Below are 19,398 nucleotides of genomic sequence, written 5' to 3' on the forward strand. Positions count from 1 at the left end.
CTGACTCCTAACCACTTGCTACTGATGAAGAAAAAGCCGGGTTTGCCTCCTGGACTTTTCAGAAAGGAAGACTCATACTCGCGCCGCCGTTGGAAGCAAGTGCAATATCTTGCTGACTTGTTTTGGAAGAGGTGGGTGCGCGAGTACTTGCCTATGCTTCAAGAGCGTCAAAGGTGGACTCAGGTCAGAAGAAATGTAATTGTGGGGGACATTGTAATGGTGGTCGACGAGTCGGCGCCAAGAAGCTCGTGGATGTTGGGGAGAGTTCTTCGTGTCATTCCAGATGCTAAGGGTCTGGTGCGGCGTGTGATCATCAAGACAAAGACTAACACCTTAGAAAGACCCATTGACAAGCTATGCTTGATCTGTGAGAATGTCATGTAACTTGGAATGAGAAAATACAGTATATCTTCTGGTCGATTACAGGTTTTGTGAAAGATAATTTGAATGACCATGTGTAATACAGGAAGTGTTAATGTTATTTGGCTCTTTTGTAAGTGTTCGCTAATTGTCAGTCTTCACGCCCTCCAATTATGGGGCTGGAAATGTTAGAGCCAATCTATAGAGAAATATTTTTGATACTGTTTCAGTTATTATGTTACATGTTTGATTTTGTATGATATGTTGTTAGAGAATAAATGCTGCGCATTTAATTTGTGTCGGGCAAGAAAATATTACAGCGCATGTGTGGTAGCAGGTTAGAATGAGCCAGGACAGCAATGGAAATGTGCGCTGTAGCAGCAAATAGTTTTTGTTTGTATGTACGAGTCAGAAATAAATCTGAACAGCTCACATTAAGAAGTGGAAGAATGATTTTTTCGAAGCTTGGGACAGAAATTCGCCACTACACACATCATTGAACCTTTTATTACCTAAACACTTGTTACAGGAGGAGGTGGTGTTACGGCTGTGGCCATGAGGACCCTGTGTGGGCTGTTTTCTTTCTGTGTTTCTGTACTGTGCTTAAGACTCTTTCCAGGTCCCTCCCCTAATGAAGAGTAGTGAGCGGCTGATTGGACCATGGAGCAGGTGACTACCTTCAAAAAGCCGCTCTGACAGATCCACAGAGAGAGGGAGAGAGAGTGGAGCGAGCGAGTAGCTTGACAGCCGACACCCTGACCCTGGTTTTCCCAGCCTGTATTTTTATTGTGTATTTGTGTGAGCGTGAATTGTGAAAGCCGCTCCTGGTGCATCAGCTGAGAGCGTAGGCACTCTTGGGCTGAAGCGGAAGGGGTGAGCCGCCTTTTCTTTTGGAACCGTTTTCTCCTGTTTTCCGGGTAGGGAGCGAGGGATAGCTCTGTCATTTGTTTGTTCTGTTTCTTTCCTAGGGTTTAGTTTTTCTCTGGTGGGACTTAGTTGGTTTTGTTTATTATTTTGGCCTGGGCTCACCCTGGAGCTATGCTTCTTTTCCTTAAATAAAATCACCTTTTTACTCACAACTGGTTTGGATGTTTGGCTTGGGAACCAGGGCGGGGATTTGTCTCTCTCTCCTCCAACCTTATGTGCGTCCCTACACGCCTAGACTAGGGGCGTAACAGGTGGGCTGATGTGGCAACCAGAAGGTTGCGAGGAAATGTTTTTATTGTCATAGGCTTTGATTTGACTCTTTGGTTTCTCATTTCTCCACAAAATAGACGTGTGTCAGCGTTCCTGAGGACAGTCATGTGGGATGTGTAAACCACTGCAGGAACAGCCACGGATCAAATCAGCCACTCGGCACCTTTTATTAGTTCAGAGCAGCAGACTCTGTCAGCCAATCAGTCTCCATCAGCACGGCTCTGCAGCTGTGAAACAGCTGCTTCATCTTCCTCCTCCTCACTGACAGGATTACTTCTAACAGCTCTGTGATTGGCCAGTTCTGATGAACTGATGGAGGCTGTTTCTATTTCCTCCTCAAACGCACACGCACATCAGCTGATGAAATCTGGACCGCTGTTTGAAGCCCTCTGAGCTCTGCACTGAAAATCAGTGTGTGCCTTTCCCGTGTGTGTGTGGAACAGGAAGTTGAAGCATGCGGCTGCTCTCGGGATAAACAGATGAATAAAATCAAAGTCGTGTCACTTTGATGAATTCATCCTGTTTGTCGTCTACATCGTGTGCAGTGAAGGAGGAACAGCTGTTTCCTGTTGCTCAGCAACCGCACGGTCTGTCTGCAGGACGCAGTGTGTGTGTGTGTGTGTGTGTGTGTGTGTGTGTGTGTGTGTGTGTGTTTTCATTAAGCTGTCAGGTGTGTCCGCAGTGACAGAGGTGAAAGGTTTGGTATGTGCTCCGTCCTGTCATCATCACCATCTTCAGTGATGTTTTCAGCGGGAGAAACATCTTATCATCATCAGGTGACTTCTTCAGTGTCAGCTGACATGAGTACCAGCCCAGTGGACACTCCTTCAGTGATGAGGATGTAACATCCTGGACAGGGAGGAACGCTGGTTTGAGGGCGGAGTCAAGGAGGCCATTTACGTGAAAAGGGAAAGACCATCTCTGAATGGAGGAGGGGCCTAAGGGTACATCTGTCACCATCTTACAATGCTGTGATTGCAGCCATTCCCCACCTCTCTGTGAATGGGACTCATGGTTATTGATCAGTGGTTGTTGATCAATGGTCATGAGAATTTGCATATTAATGATCATAAACTGACCTACCAGCACATTGTGACCTAACCCTAACCCTGCTGGTTTCAGTCATTATGCAAATGTCCTGTTTATAAGGTTGATACCTGCAGTCAGCTAAGACTGAAGACGTCACCTGATGATGATGATGAAACGTTTCTCCCACTGAAAACATCCAGATGAACAGAATCAACTTTCAGGATTTCCTTTCCTGGATGACTGAGCGTGCATGAACACATTTAAGAAATGGAACATTTCACAGTCACAGGTTGTCAGACTGTCACTTCCTGCACCAGCATCTCCTTCCTGCTGAATGTTCTTCCACAATAAGAGCAGGTGTTTTATTTCAATACTGAGAGAACAGGAGAACTCAAGGTCAGTTTGCTGCTGTGATGAGACTTCACACACGAGGTCACCATGCTAACAGTTTCCCCTTACTTCCAGTCTTTGTGCTAAGCTAGGCTAATCACCCATGGCTGTCACTCTCACAGAATCTGCTGCAGAACAAAAGGATCAAACTTTCTTTGTGTTTTTGTTCATTTAACAAGCCACAGGGAGACCGACCACTCGTTAGCATCGAATTAATTGGTGCAGCTAATTAACTGGGCCAAGTGGCTGCAGGGAGAGATCGATCGAGAGTGTCGAGAGACACCAGCAGTCACTGGAGACTTTCAGGCTGCCAGGGTTGTTAATTATTGATCAGTCAGCAACTTCCTGAAAACAGTTACCTTCATCACCTCCTCCTCCTCCTCCTCTCTAGGAAGAAAAAAGCTTTCATGACCAACAAAGACGATTCAGTCTCGCTCTGATTTCTGAAGGACTAAACGGATTCTTCACATCATCATCATCATCTCCACACATCTCATCAAACATTTACAGCAGAAACAATCCAAACCCTTCTTTTGTGAGTGCAGCGGCGCCCCCTTCAGGACACACTCTGCCATCACTCTTTGTTCTCCTGTCTGCAGGGCTGACAGCGGCGGCAGCGATGGCCGAGATTCTGAGGCTCCAGAAGATGCGGATGATGATGCGTTTCCATGGCAGCAGTGATCAGCAGCGACCTTACAGCAGACCTGAGTCGGAGAACGAGGACACGGGTTCGATTCCATCAGTTTATTCCAATCTGACACTATAGCAAATCAAAGGACGGCACCAAAGTCTAAACCTTTGTTCCCTCAGCAGGAGGCAGTGAAGGATCCTGGGAAAAGGAGCAGCAGCTCCTCTCTCCTCCCCCCTCAGTTGTAGCGCCTCCTGCTGGTTCGGCATCCCTACATTTCAACACTTTGCAGCAGCAGAGCTCGCTGTTAGCCAACCGTGAGTCACCGCTCTCTTCTCATTGGACGCCTGATCATTGTTAGCTTAGCATCACAGCACATAACTTATCTGTGTCCGCCCTCCTCAGGCCTGTCAGACCTTCCATTTATGGTTATGCCACATCCCATCCTCCCTGTGGGCTTGCCTCCTGCCAGTGTTGCTATGGCGATGAATCACATGAGTCAGCTCAGTGATTTAGCAAACATGGCCGTTGTGTCACAGGTCCACACAGAAGAGAGCAAGGTAAAAGCTAGCAGCAGCAAAAGTACCAGAGCTAATGCCAAAAGAGCCAATGCTAAAGGGACTAATGCTAGCAGTGTTAATATTACCAGCACTAATGCTAAGTGTGTGTTCAGGAGTCTCCTCTAGGTAGCCCCTCCCCCACTCCCAGCGATGATGAGCTCCACCCACAGGAACCAACCAGCCAATCGCCTTCTAGGGCATCTTCATCATCATCATCATCATCACCCCTTCCACCAGCACAAACACCAGAGCTGGGTAACCACTCACAGTAGACATACTTATGTGAACTATGACAGCTTTGCTCTTTGTCGCCTCAAAGTCCCCGTAATGTGATTGTAACAGTATGTCCCCACAATACTTCTAAACAAGAACACACACGCACACAGTCACTAATCTGCACGTTTTCATGTGTTCACACTACAGATGGGGAGCCAGGAAACATCAAACAGGCTTTGAAAGAAAAAGGTGTGTGTGTGTGTGTGTGTGTGTGTGTGTGTGTGTGTGTGTGTGTGTGTGTGTGTGAGTGTGTGTGTGTGTGTGTGTGTGTGTGTGTGAGAGAGAGAGGAGCAGCTGGTACATGAACAGTAACGGGTCCTGAGGTGTTTGGATACAGACTCCGGCCCAACTGATATTTATGTCTCTGAGTCTGTGGCCCTGGTTCAGCTTCATCCTCGGCTCGTCCATCAGACTCAGTTTAAAGGACAACTGCATGTGTAACTCAGAACAGGATAACATGCAGATAATGGGCCTGACTTTAGCTTCAGCTCGTGAGATCGCCCTCTGCTGTTGGTATCAGCAGTGACCGAGCTAATGTAAGACATGACAGTGTAGCGCCAGTGATGGTTCTACTGTGGAGATCGTGTACGACAGCAGCGAGAACAGATGATGACGTAGAACATTAAAGTACAATAAAGTCCAGATGTTTTTATTTTTGTTTAAGCTGCTTTTCTCCTACCTGCAGAGGACAGCCTGCTGCCCCTCCCCCTCACCAAACCAACCTATGAGAAGCTGGCACTCACCTCCCAGTCACTGTCAATCAAACACACAAACCCCACCTTTGCTCCGTTCCTATTGGCTGAGGGTCTGTCATCGATGGAGACGCTGCTGACCAACATACAGGTGACAGACCGAGATGATGGAGGTGAAATATTCATATAGAGACATCAATGTAGTGTTGTGGAAGTTTTCCCTTAAATAAAGCCTGCAGACGAGCGGTGAGCAGTAGCTAACATTCTTTAATCAAACACAAAGAACAGAAAACCAAGCTTGGTGGAGCCTGCATGACCGCGGGGCAGGTCAGCAGAGTCTGAGCCTAGCATGGCTCTCAGTTAAATACCTTCTCCAGGAACAAAAGGCAGTGCACAGCTGTTTCACACCTTAAGGTTCACACTCCCTTGCTGCCTCCCAGAGTCCTCGAAGACACAAAAGACTCTTCCTGTGGAGTCGTCTGCTTCCCCCAACTTCCTTACTAGACCCCCACCATTTGTCTTAACGTATGAGTGTCAGACAGTTAAAATCCAGTGGCACCAAGGCATCATACAATAAAATAATGTGATTAATACGTAAGTAAAAGAAATTCCTCTACAGTCGAGACATCAATTCAGCTCATGAGGAGGAATGTTGACCATGAAATCAAAAAGCTGAGACTGGAATATTTCAAATTGAGCAAATGTGAAATCAATACAAGGTTACATGACGAGGATGTGGGAACTCGGGAATCTGAGACATGTTAATGTGCAGAATTTAAAATACTGTGAGGGAACATCAGAGATGCAGAGACGAAAAGTACCTGAGAACATCAGGGACTTACCTGCGTGTGTTTCTCAGGGTCTCCTGAAGGTGGCGGTGGAGAGCGCTCGCTCTCAGGACAAACAGAGCCAGCAGGAGAGGAAAGAGTTAAAGCTGGAGCTGGAGAGAGAGAGGGACGCCCGACAGACTCTGCAGAGACAGCTGAGCTCCGAGCTGCACAACAGAGGTGAGACAGGTGTAACAGGTCAGAGGTCAAGTGAGCTCTAATGGACTAGAGGTGAGAGAGGTGAGAACTGTTCACACTACCTGTCCTCTTCGTCTCATCTTCCTCATCAGTGTCGATCCAGCGGAGGCTGAAGAAGGAGAAGAAGGCAAAGAGGAAGCTGCAGGAGGCGCTGGAGTCGAGGAGGAGAGAGCAGGTGGAGCGAGCGCTCAAACACTCGGACGGCCTCACAGGTGAACAAGCAGCAGAGCACAGGAGCTGTATCTAACCTGTGATTGGCTGAGATGTATCTAACCTGTGATTGGCTGAGATGTATCTAACTTGTGATTGGCTGAGCTGTATCTAACCTGTAATTGGCTGAGATGTATCTAACCTGTGATTGGCTGAGATGTATCTAACCTGTGATTGGCTGAGCTGTATCTAACCTGTGATTGGCTGAGATGTATCTAACCTGTAATTGGCTGAGCTGTATCTAACCTGTGATTGGCTGAGGTGTATCTAACCTGTGATTGGCTGAGGTGTATCTAACCTGTGATTGGCTGAGCTGTATCTAACCTGTGATTGGCTGAGATGTATCTAACCTGTAATTGGCTGAGCTGTATCTAACCTGTGATTGGCTGAGGTGTATCTAACCTGTGATTGGCTGAGGTGTATCTAACCTGTGATTGGCTGAGCTGTATCTAACCTGTGATTGGCTGAGCTGTATCTAACCTGTGATTGGCTGAGGTGTATCTAACCTGTGATTGGTTGAGCTGTATCTAACCTGTGATTGGCTGAGATGTATCTAACCTGTGATTGGCTGAGCTGTATCTAACCTGTGATTGGCTGAGCTGTATCTAACCTGTGATTGGCTGAGCTGTATCTAACCTGTGATTGGCTGAGCTGTATCTAACCTGTGATTGGCGACGCAACGAAGGCTGTCCAACTTTGTAGACTCCTCCGAATGCAGCTGACAAATGTGTCCTCCTTTTACCTGAATTTGAAGGATGGGTCGGGTGTGTCCTTCGTGGCCCACCATATCCCAGAATTCATAGCGCGGCCCAGCCAATTCCAGTTTTCAACAATGGCGGCAGCTACTTAGTTTTAATTGATTCCGTAAAGGACTCGATGTTACTCTTCCTGATGATGCTTTAGATGGAGAGACTTTTGAGGGATGGTTGTTATGAGGAGAGGCATAACAGAAACTTTGCCAGCAGCACACACGACTTTCAGTCTTTTACCCAGGCTAATCTGCCATTTTCCCTCCTTGGTTAGGTTTAGGGATTAGAGATCTGATCTGCATTATCATTTTAAAATTTGGGACACATCATCAGTTGTGGACCTTGGATTCATCGGGTGTTTCGGCCATTATCACTAGAATCCCTCATCCAAGGAGGCCCTGCCAGGGTTGATCAGGCCCTGGAGTGTCACTGGTTTATGTTAAATTGTTATATCTCTTCTTCTTTCTTCTGTTTAGTTTCCTACAGTTTATTTTCTATCTATTCACTGCAACTGAGAAATAAGGTTCAAGGTTCTTTATTTGTCACATGCATAGTTATACAAGTATAACACACAGTGAAATGTAGCCTGACACGCTCCTCGACATGTGCAAAAATTGGGGGGGGGGGTGTAGAGGAAGAACATTATATATATATATATATATATATATATATTAGGGGTGCAACGATATTCGTATCGATATTGAACCGTTCGATACAGTGCTTTCGGTTCGGTACGCATATGTATCGAACAATACAACATTTGTAATTTATTTTATCAACTTTCCTTCCGACGATGCTGTCTGTGTTGAGCGCTCAGTGAATCTGCGTTCGACTACTCCGCCTAGGCTGCACTGTCAACAGTGCATCATCAGAAGGAAGAGCGCAGGGCAAGCTAGCGAGACAGAAGTTAAGCTCTCCTTACAACATGGACCTCCCCCACTCTCATTCAGATCTGGCGTTTGGAATTATTTTGGTTTTCATGTGACGTATGACCCTGAAGGTAAGCGAGTCATGGACTAAAGTAAAACAGTATGTTGGATGTGCCATGCAATGCTCAATTACATGGGTGGGAGCTAGTGTGTTAGCGCAGTTAGCTCGTTAACGGAGATTTGCCGTGTTGTGGCGTTAAGGTCATTTCAACGAGATTAACCTGAAAGCACTAGTGGGAACACAACGAATATGACTGCACATTTACGCCGACATCATCCTAGTGCAAAGACAAAAACAACAAGCATGCTACTAACTTTAGCCGAGTCATTTAGACAGCTGTTAGCACATGATTCTCCTTATGCTGCTGAGAATATAGCCCAGAAGAAGCGGATAGTATAGCTTTTATTTTGGAAAGAGACATTTCTCTGTAATAAACTCTCTTTTCCAAAGATGAGTGATTCCTCCATCAGATACAGGGCTCGCAATATCGCTAGCCCGACGTCCTGGGGCTATCTCTGCCCTGCCTGTCGGGCTATTGTAGGAAGGAAAATATATGTCAATGCTTTTGCATTCTTTCAGAAATGTAGCTGGGTAATTATGTCATTGGCATCGGTGAGCCACTGTCAATATGTGACATATTGAAATCGCGTTTGAATTTGCGCTTGTTTTTTTGCTTTCACTTTGCAATCGCGCGAACTGTGTATAGAGAGCGACAGCACTGATCTGTGAGTGATGATAATTTGCGCACCAATTCCTCTGACATCGTCTTATTAATCGTTAGCTTACTATGCAAACATGACAAGTGAAATCTCCCGCAGCTTAAACATGTGAGAGGTTGATCGCAGAGAATCGCTGAGCTTATGTGAGTGAGTGTGTAAAAGCATTTCAGTTCTGCTGAGCCAAATAAGACAGGTCAGGGTGAAGAAGTGACAGCCAAAGAAAAGCTTACCACAAAACGGAGAAGTTATGACAAATCAGACTATAAGGCAAAAAGAAAGTGCAGCTTTATGGTTTCATGGACAAAAGAATTTCTGTGGCTGCAATATGACGAGCTAAAAAACAACACGCACAAGGGTTAGGGTTAAATTTAAAAACTGTACTTTTGTGTTAAAATATATATTTATAATTTTAATAAATGACAAATTAAAAAGGCATGAACATTTTTTTTTGTATCGAAAAAATATCGAACCGTGACACCAAAGTATCGAACCGAACCGTGAATTTTGTGTATCGTTGCACCCCTAATATATATATATATTTTTATATATATATATATATATATATATATATATAAAAACACCCAGCACGCCCCTGCGGGCGGTTTATCCTTCAAGCTCGGGTCCTCTACCAGAGGCCTGGGAGCTTGAGGGTCCTGCGCAGTATCTTAGCTGTTCCCAGGACTGCGCTCTTCTGGACAGAGATCTCCGATGTTATTCCCGGGATCTGCTGGAGCCACTCGCCTAGCTTGGGAGTCACCGCACCTAGTGCTCCGATTACCACGGGGACCACCGTTACCTTCACCCTCCACATCCTCTCGAGCTCTTCTCTGAGCCCTTGGTATTTCTCCAGCTTCTCGTGTTCCTTCTTCCTGATATTGCTGTCATTCGGAACCGCTACATCGATCACTACGGCCGTCTTCTTCTGTTTGTCTACCACCACTATGTCCGGTTGGTTAGCCACCACCATTTTGTCCGTCTGTATCTGGAAGTCCCACAGGATCTTAGCTCGGTCATTCTCCACCACCCTTGGGGGCATCTCCCATTTTGACCTCGGGACTTCCAGGTTATACTCGGCACAGATGTTCCTGTACACTATGCCGGCCACTTGGTTATGGCGTTCCATGTATGCCTTGCCTGCTAGCATCTTGCACCCTGCTGTTATGTGCTGGATTGTCTCTGGGGCATCTTTACACAGCCTGCACCTGGGGTCTTGCCTGGTGTGATAGACCCCAGCCTCTATGGATCTTGTGCTCAGAGCTTGTTCTTGTGCTGCCATGATTAGTGCCTCTGTGCTGTCTTTCAGTCCAGCTTTGTCCAGCCACTGGTAGGATTTCTGGATATCAGCCACCTCCTCTATCTGCCGGTGGTACATACCGTGCAGGGGCCTGTCCTTCCATGATGGTTCCTCGTCTCCCTCCTCTTTCTTGGGTTTCTGCTGCCTGAGGTATTCACTGAGCACTCGGTCAGTTGGGGCCATCTTCCCAATGTATTCTTGGATGTTCGTTGTCTCATCCTGGACTGTGGTGCTGACACTCACCAGTCCCCGGCCCCCTTCCTTCCGCTTAGCGTACAGCCTCAGGGTGCTGGACTTGGGGTGAAACCCTCCATGCATGGTAAGGAGCTTTCTTGTCTTTATGTCAGTGGCTTCTATCTCCTCCTTTGGCCAGCCTATTACCCCAGCAGGGTACCTGATCACGGGCAGGGCGTACGTGTTGATGGCCCGGATCTTGTTCTTATGTATGTATATATATATATATATATATATATATATATATATATATATATATATATATATATATATATGTATATATATATATATATATATATATATGTATATATATATATATATATATATATATATATATATATATATATATATATATATCGTTAGCTTCATAGCATAATTGCCTAAGTCATTTGACTAAGTCAATGACTTAGGCACTTATGCTATGAAGCTAACGATATATATATATATGTATATATATATATATATGTATATATATAGTATATACATTGGGTGAATGTGCAGTAGTAGCAGCAAGCAGGTGAATTCTGTACATTAATATGAATAGACATCTGACTATTTTACAGGATAGACAATATAAACATATTTAAAATTAAAGGAATTGAAATGTACATTGTGCCTTGGTTTAGTGTCTGGAAGAGTCCTGACTCAGTCAATTATAGATGATGTGTGTGTTTAGGGCACGGATGGCTTGGGGATAGAAGCTCCTCTTGAGTCTCTCTGTCCTTGCCCGGAAGATGCGGAACCTTCTACCAGATTGCAGAAGTTGGAACAGTTTGTTGCCAGGATGGGACGGGTCCTTCAGTATCTGCTCTAGTCCGGCATCTCCTGGTGTAGGTGTCCTGAAGCGGGGGGAGAGCAATCCTGCAGCAGCGTTCTGCTGTACGGATCACTCTCTGGAGAGCTTTTTGGTCCTTCACACAGCTGTTCCCAAACCACGATGTCATGTTCTGTGTGAGGATGCTCTCCACAGCGCCTGTATAGAAAATCCTGAGGATCTTTGGAGAGACCCTGAACTTCCTCAGTTGTCGTAGGTGATACAGGCGCTGCCTAGCCTTTTTGGTCTGGACCTGAATGTGGGCAGCCCATGTCAGGTCTGAGGAGATGTGGACACCAAGATACTTGAAGGACTGCACCCTGTCCACTGGAGCTCCATTGATGATAATGGGCTTGTAGTCTCTGTGCTGACCCCTTCTGAAGTCCACCACCAGCTCCTTGGTCTTGCTGACGTTCAGCTGGAGGTGGTTGTCCTGGCACCACGATGCCAGATTCTTCACTTCATCCATGTAGGCCGCCTCATCGTTGTTGGAGATGGCACCCAACACCACTGTGTCGTCAGCAAACTTCACAATGGTGTTGGAGCCATGGGTGGCCACACAGTCTGAAGTGTAGAGGGAGTAGAGCAGTGGCGAGAGGACACATCCCTGAGGTGCTCCTGTGTTGATGGTGATGCTGTTGGAGAAGCACCTGCCCACCCTCACCACCTGAGTTCTGCCAGTGAGGAAGTCCAACACCCATGCACACAGACGGCTGTTAAGTCCCAGATCCCTGAGCTTTGTGAACAGTCTGCAGGGCACTATTGTGTTAAATGCTGAACTGTAATCAACAAACAGCATTCACACATAGTTACCCTGTTTCTTGTCCACATAATACTTACCTCTTTAGCATTTATGGAGCCTCACTTCTTCAAAGAGACAGAAAAGGTGACAGAGAGAAGTAAGACAAGTAAGTAAGATAAGATAGGAGAGAGCAGAGAGGAGAGCCGGAAGGGGGGCGCCCGATCTGGCTTCCCACACCTCCCCGCTGGATCGGGCTGTGCGCTCTACCTCCCCACTGCCTCCCAGAAAAGGGAAGAAGAGCAGAGGAGAGAAGAGCGGAATATTTTTCATTCTTCTTTTTAGTTTCAGTACCATGAGGTTAACTGCGCAGTCCCCAGGAGGCACTGAGACAGCTGTAGCAGTCAACCAGCAAAACTTCTAATGTTATGTTTTACCCTTTGACGCCCCCTGCTGAGGCAGGCCCACCACGATCAATCCTTGGCATGTGTATCGCGGTTAGCTGACTGCCTTAGCTGCCCAAGTGATGTCAGCCCTTTTTAGCCATAGCCAGTGACTGGTCCTCTCAGCAATTCAATTCAATTCAATTTTATTTATATAGCGCCAAATCACAACATAAGTCGCCTCAAGGCGCTTCATAGATACAGAGAAAAACCCAACAATCATATGACCCCCTATGAACAAGCACTTTGGCGACAGTGGGAAGGAAAAACTCCCTTTTAACAGGAAGAAACCTCCAGCAGAACCAGGCTCAGGGAGGGGCGGGGCCATCTGCTGTGATTGGTTGGGGTGAGAGAAGGAAGACAGGATAAAGACATGCTGTGGAAGAGAGACAGAGGTTAATAACAGATATGATTCAGTGCAGAGAGGTCTGTTAATACAGTGAGTGAAGAAGAAACACCCAGTGCATCATGGGAATCCCCGGCAGCCTACATCTATTGCAGCATAACTAAGGGAGGATTCAGGGTCACCTGGTCCAGCCCTAACTATATGCTTTAGCAAAAAGGAAAGTTTGAAGCCTAATCTTGAAAGTAGAGATAGTGTCTGTCTCCTGAATCCAAACTGGAAGCTGGTTCCACAGAAGAGGGGCCTGAAAACTGAAGGCTCTGCCTCCCATTCTACTTTTAAATACTCTAGGAACAACAAGTAGGCCTGCAGAGCGAGAGCGAAGTGCTCTAATAGGGTGATATGGTACTACAAGGTCATTAAGATAAGATGGGGCCTGATTATTTAAGACCTTGTATGTGAGGAGCAGGATTTTGAATTCTGGATTTAACAGGAAGCCAAAACAGGAGAAATCTGCTCTCTTTCTAGTCCCTGTCAGGACTCTTGCTGCAGCATTTTGGATCAGCTGAAGGCTTTTCAGGGAGTTTTTAGGACTTCCTGATAATAATGAATTACAGTCGTCCAGCCTGGAAGTAATAAATGCATGAACTAGTTTTTCAGCATCACTCTGAGACAGGATATTTCTAACTTTAGAGATGTTGCACAAATGGAAGAAAGCAGTCTTACATATTTGTTTAATATGTGCGTTGAAGGACAGCAGTGTTAGCTAGCTCTCTTATAGCCTGCCGTTGTGCCTGTCCTCTGATCCCAATCTCTCTGAGCAGTTTTGCTGTTGTACTAGCAACAAAGCCCCTGCACCCCACTTCCACCTGGCGCACCTTGATCTTCCAGCGTCTGTCCTCTGCCTCAGCTGCCAAGTTGGCATACCGCAGCTTCTTACGCTCAAACGCTTCCACAGTTGCTTCCTCCCATGGTACCGTCAGCTCAATGACATACGCAAGTTAGACCAAAGGACGAGGTCTGGTCGCAGAGTAGTTGTTACGATCTCTGTGGGAAAAATTAGCCAATTATCCAAGTCCACTTGCATCTGCAATCCCTGGCAACCTTCAGCGGGCCCAGGTCCGGGGTTGAGGGGCTCGTCCTCGGCTTGTCCCATTCCCGGACAAATGTTGATGAAAACTGACGCTCCTCTTGGTTTGTGAAAGGTTGAGCGTTGATGGATTTCCTTTTGCGCTCTCAGCCAGACACCAGAGGACCTGGTTGTGTCTCCATGTGTGTCTGCCCTGAGTAAGGCTTACTCTTATTACTTTTTCTCGGTCACAAAATAAACTTTTAACATATTTCCAGGCGAGAATGTAGCTGTGTAAACTTCAAATATCTGCTCAGTTTATCAAGACGTCCAACGTTTTCGGAGACGTCTGTTACCCACCAGCTCGACAGCGAGCCAGGAGGTCGCGGGTCACTGAAGCCGAGAACGGCACAACTCCCGGCACATCACTTTCAGATCACCGCGGACTTTCACTACTCAGGTTAAACATGATATATAAAACACTTAGACAACCTAAAACGTTATTGTTGGGCTTTTTGTTTTATTTGCTCGTGAGTAAATCGGTTTGGCTGAGATCAGTGTTATTAGATTAGGTTAGATTAGATTAAACTTTATTAATCCCCCGGGTGGTTTTCACACAGCTGAATAAACGTCAAACAGAAAACTGATTAAACAGATGGTCGAGTTTACTCCAGTGTCCTGTTACATTTTAGACAGCAAGGAGCAGACGGACGAGTTTATTTAACTCCACCGAGACAGCGCTGACGCAGATCTGAAGGCGAGACCGTCCAGTTTCAGAGCTGTTTACTTCCGGCCTTCTCGGTCTTCAAAGGAACCCGCCCACGTAGACCCCGAAGGTGGAGGCAGCCCAAGAATTTGGACACCCCTCTTGACTTCATGTCCTTTTTTTTTTTTTTTTTTGTTTTTTGGCCTGTCCCGTTTGGCTCTTTTGCATCAGAATTGTTGTCTAAAGGCAAAGAAAGATGCCCAACGGATTTACTTTACCAAACTGACCATCCCAGCCTTGCCGTAATGGTCCATTTGATTCACCTTTTATTGTTTATTTTATTTTCACTTACTGAACACGGGACAGACTTGACTGGAGGAAAGAAGGGGAGAAAGAAAGAGGGAAAGAGAAACAGCTGAGAAGAGGGACGGGGGAGAAGGGCAAAAGACAAAAACCAACAGAACGGGCAGAAAAAAAAAATACATCTATCGATCACCTGGATCACCTGCTGAGAAAGAAAAAGAAAACAAGCAGAAGAGAACAAGAGTAATAGAATAAACAACATCACAATGATATATGGGAATATGACAGTAAATACTACATATTAAACATTATTGTGCAGCACATAAGATCAACAGAACACAGTGTGCTTTGAGGTAGGAGCCAAAAAGGGTGTAGTTTGTGGGTGTGATCACCCGTGTGTACACCTGTGAGCATGGACGCGCTTGGTTTTTTTAAAAGGTTCCTTCATGTGATGATCTGCTAGAGGGTGTGGGGGGGCCACAGCCCCGTCCTCCAGGGCATGAAGCAGGTATGGAGGAGATCAAAACTCCAGACATCCAGAGGCCCCCAGAACACAAGAGACCAAGGAAGACCAACAGAGGGGCAGCCGCGCCACTGTCCCGGAAAGAGCTGAGGAGAGTCCCAGATGAGGGCTCACTCAGCAGCCACGGAGCAGAAGCCAGGGGGAGTTGCAGTGACGCGCCCGTGAGCTCCGCCGGCAGCCAGCCGTGCCTGAGTGACCGAGCCCCAGGCCGAGAGGCCGGGGGCACCCCACCTCCGAAGTGGCCCGAGCGAGCCCCAGGCTCCAGGCCCCGATAAGCGGCCGCCAAGGAGTGAGCCGGTGTGTACCTGGACGCCCATCCCCGGACACAAAGAACCACCAACGCACCGACACCTGAGGGAGTCCGCCACTGGCAGGGGAAGTGGTGGTAGGGGGAGATAAACCTCCAAACCTTGGAGGGCCCGAGATGTCCCCAGAGAGGTGGCGTCTGATACCCAACCTGACATATAGACACAGAAATACAGGCACACACAGACACAAACATCCATTCCCACCCTCATGCTCTCATATGCACTTACTCCATGTCTTCATGTCCTTGACTTCCTGTTGGTTTTCAGATGCTGTGACTCCGGAAAGCGAGCTGGAGAACACCCATCAGGAGAACGCTGCAGCTCACGGTAACGAAGCGCGTCACAGACGCCGCGCCAGCTTCCTCCACACAGACGCCATAATAACACAGCTCAGAGACAGGACGACACTCGGTACTGCAGTACATGCAGTGCTGAGTGTGTTAGTGACCACAGGTGTATCAGCAGAGCGTCACACTCGTCGCTTCCTCATCTCTGAAATATTTGAATGTTGGAGTTTTTCTCCCTCTGCTGTTTAAACTCAGCTGTTGGTGTTTTAGACTCTGTGACAGAAACAGACGAAGGTTTACAAGCTTCAGTGCGTTTAGGTCAGTTAGGGTGAAGCCGTGATCAGACCACTGCAGACGCTGATGCTCGTGCCTGCAGCTCTGACCTCACCTGGTCAGTGTAAACAGGAAGTGTCACACCGAAGCTGTCTGACACTTCCTGTTTTTTCTTCTTCTCTGTTTTTTGCAGAGCACCGAGTGTTCACCAAACCCCCGCTGCTCTTCTGAGGCGGTCGCTGTGACAGAGGAGGAGAAAACGACTCCCATCAGCCAGCTGTCTGCTAATGGACAGAGCACAGAGGACACTGTGAAAGGGGCGGGGTTTCAGTGTGATGTCAATAGGTGAAATGTGACCTCACGAGGAAGCTCTGCCCCACGGGATCTGCTTCTGTGACTAATGTGAAAGTGGGTGTGAACTGTTACCCGAAGGGGGCGGAGTCACAGCTGGACGTGTTTGATGCTTAGAAAACTGCATTTGACGGTGACACAGGTGCGCTCCGGTCTTAACGAGCTTAACGAGGCGGCCGTCCCACAATGCTCTGATTTACTCGACTGTATTTTGTTTACTGTCGTTTGTTTTTGTTTTTTATTAGTAAAAAAACGAGAATGAATCAGTGACGAGTTGAGTTCAGAGCCAGGAACTCTGCTTTTATCTCACTGCAGGAAGCTCTTGACGGAGGCCGTCGCACTTTCTCCTTCTCCCTCTCTCTTATCTTTCCTGTTTGGCTTCTCGTTTGTATAGTCTCGCTTATTCTCTAACGCTCAGAGAGTCTCCCAGACTTGTTCTCTGAAAACCTAAAGAAGAATAATTTGATCAGCTGGTCCCTTAATGAAACTCCTGGGCTTGGGAGAGACGTTTGCTGCCGGATACTCGATGGTCGGTTGCATCGTGTGTCTGGCAACAATCTACCAGTTCAGAACCACGATAACAGAGTTCAGGCTGATTGGAGCCGGCTCGGTTTATCGAAGAACAAGAAGCGGCTACAAAATCCCACAAGGCTGTCCGACACGATAGACGATGGGCAGGGCTGTGAGTAAGACTGTGTTTATTGAACGCAATATGGATACGATCGTGGAGAAGAACAACGGGAATTGAGAGATTTGGTGACCTGTGACGGACATCAGACCAACTAACACTAACCAAAACAGCTACCATCTCCATCTCATGCGCCAGCTGGATGCTCAAGGCAGCAGCTGACGGGAATAACAAAACTCCCCCCCCCCCCCCATTCAAGTCCACTCGCATCGACTGAAGATTGTTGACTTTTGCCTAACCGGGCGAAAGGACACTTTCTCACACAAACACACACAAACACACACAAACACACACATATGCATACTGACACAGACCTCCACTCACCCCCCACCCCCTCCAAACGCCTTCCAGGCTCATGTCTTTATGTTGGGAGATGTGCTGATTCCTGTGCTGAGGTGTTTTTCTGTTCTCTGTTGCAGCTCAGTCTGGGGGGAGTTCTTTTTCTCCTCGTCTTTCCTCATGTTGTGCATTTTCCAGTGTTATACCTCTGACCTGTCTTCCCCATGTGATGTTTGTCTAATGTATGTATGGTCGGAGGGTAAGATGGGGCTGGCAAAGGTCGGCAGCCTTAACCCAACAAATTTTCCGCGCGTGGGCTAATAAAGGTTATCTTATCAATTTTGGTCCTGCTGTGGCTGAAACACAGCCCGGTTCAGCACTGACAGGTTCGTGGGTCCAAATGATGCTCCACAGAGAGCTGATGATGATGAAGGTCAGAGGGAGGATGATGAAGGAACGCACTCAAACAGCTCGCTGACCTGTGAACCAGTAACATGGTTAAACTAACTCTTATAGTGACCTTTGACCCATGATTACCTCAGCTGCTGAACATGACCCATGTTTCTTGTTTTCCTGTTACACACAAACCACGCTGCTTTTACAAACTCAGCATTTCCTGTTTGTTTCAAAGTAAAGGACTGCCATTCCAATTGAATAAAAGCCTTTAACCCTTTAAAGCCGGTCGGAGCGGGCACGCTCTGTTTTGCGCAACTATTTTTAAATCCTGGTAGCACTGCAACCACTAAGCTAGTGCAATAATTTGTTTTGCATATGAAACCAGAGGAGTTGTACTTACATCTGATGCCATCAGCTTGTCCTCGGTCACAGTTTCCTTCCACATATAGCTTTGCAAAAACTGCATAAAAAGCACTTGCAGCAACAAAAACATAATATTGCAGAAACACGCTTTGCCGTGACGTAATTTTGCGGAAATGTAGTTTTTTACCATCAGGGCCTCATGAGCCTATACTGGTGTTTTTAAAAGTTATGTTTGACTTTATGACTTTCTGTGTGGTTTCTGGGATGCTGAGGACTCATATTGCACTGCTGGAAATAGTTTATTTTGATGCAGATGCTGTTTTTTTGCAAATTTGCATTATGATATTTATATTTGTTTTTCCTGCAGTGTATAAAAATTGGTATATTTGAAAAATAAAACTATGGAGACACTTAAAATAAATTTCCTGTTGTTGTAAACCTTTTTTTGCAACTTTTTTGTATTTACAGTTTTGAGGGATAAACCTCTTAAATTTCTCTAACTAGAAATATGTGTAAAAAAAACATTTGGGCTATAATGGTTGTATTGATGTATATCAACTTGAAATGCTCCCAAAAATGGCTCCACGGCATGTAAAAATATAATATAAGCTCTGGCGGACTTGGTTCTACGGTAGGTCTTAAAGGGTTAAACCTTGCAGAGCTTTTATTTTGAAACATCTTTATGTCACCTGTAGTTACCTGGTGATATAAAGATGATACCTGGATGATTACAGATCTTCCTCCACCTGAATCTACCTGTGACCTCTGGAGCCCATCCAGCAAAGAGCCGAGGTCCAACCCGCGTTCTCCTTCATCCCGATGGAAGCACGGCGCTCCTGTCGGGTCAGGGTCACACTACCATAACGCTTGAACAACTGGCACAGTTGAAACTTCCAACAGTTCCTGAACGCATCGGCTCTGTGCTTTTCACTGTTATTAGGGTCATTACGGTAACCAGGCAGGAAACACCTCCGAACCTTCAAATACAACAGAAACACCGTAAAAATCACAAATGTGTAATGAAAGGTGTTTCCTGTAGAGCCATCACACGCTCTGTTCTCCGTGCCAGCCTCATGCTGCTGCGACACCATCAGTGTTTATGCACGTGTGTGTAAAACAGTGTTATGTGTGCTGCGATGGTTTCGTCTGTACGTGTGGTTTGATGATGACCATCCAGATCTTTGCTAACCGGACCTCTTTAAGTCAGAGTTGAATGTCTC

The 19,398-nt window shown here is 46.5% G+C and overlaps 1 protein-coding gene across 1 annotated transcript in view; it reads left to right on the plus strand.

Annotated features, from left to right (window-relative positions):
* LOC113029984 (dachshund homolog 2-like) overlaps positions 1–17,318 on the plus strand; it is a 46,682-nt gene extending 29,364 nt beyond the window's left edge. Inside the window, exons 3-12 of the mRNA XM_026180962.2 lie at positions 3,576–3,704; positions 3,790–3,921; positions 4,010–4,164; positions 4,278–4,419; positions 4,588–4,629; positions 5,126–5,283; positions 5,992–6,139; positions 6,250–6,369; positions 15,809–15,868; positions 16,295–17,318. Coding sequence (XP_026036747.2) covers positions 3,576–3,704; positions 3,790–3,921; positions 4,010–4,164; positions 4,278–4,419; positions 4,588–4,629; positions 5,126–5,283; positions 5,992–6,139; positions 6,250–6,369; positions 15,809–15,868; positions 16,295–16,332 — 1,124 coding nt within the window. The 3' untranslated portion in view covers positions 16,333–17,318. The remainder of the gene's footprint in view (positions 1–3,575; positions 3,705–3,789; positions 3,922–4,009; positions 4,165–4,277; positions 4,420–4,587; positions 4,630–5,125; positions 5,284–5,991; positions 6,140–6,249; positions 6,370–15,808; positions 15,869–16,294) is intronic.
* The last annotated feature ends 2,080 nt before the right edge of the window (positions 17,319–19,398 follow it).

This window comes from Astatotilapia calliptera, chromosome 10, assembly GCF_964374335.1.
Source record: "Astatotilapia calliptera chromosome 10, fAstCal68.1, whole genome shotgun sequence".
NCBI classification, from domain to species: domain Eukaryota; kingdom Metazoa; phylum Chordata; class Actinopteri; order Cichliformes; family Cichlidae; genus Astatotilapia; species Astatotilapia calliptera.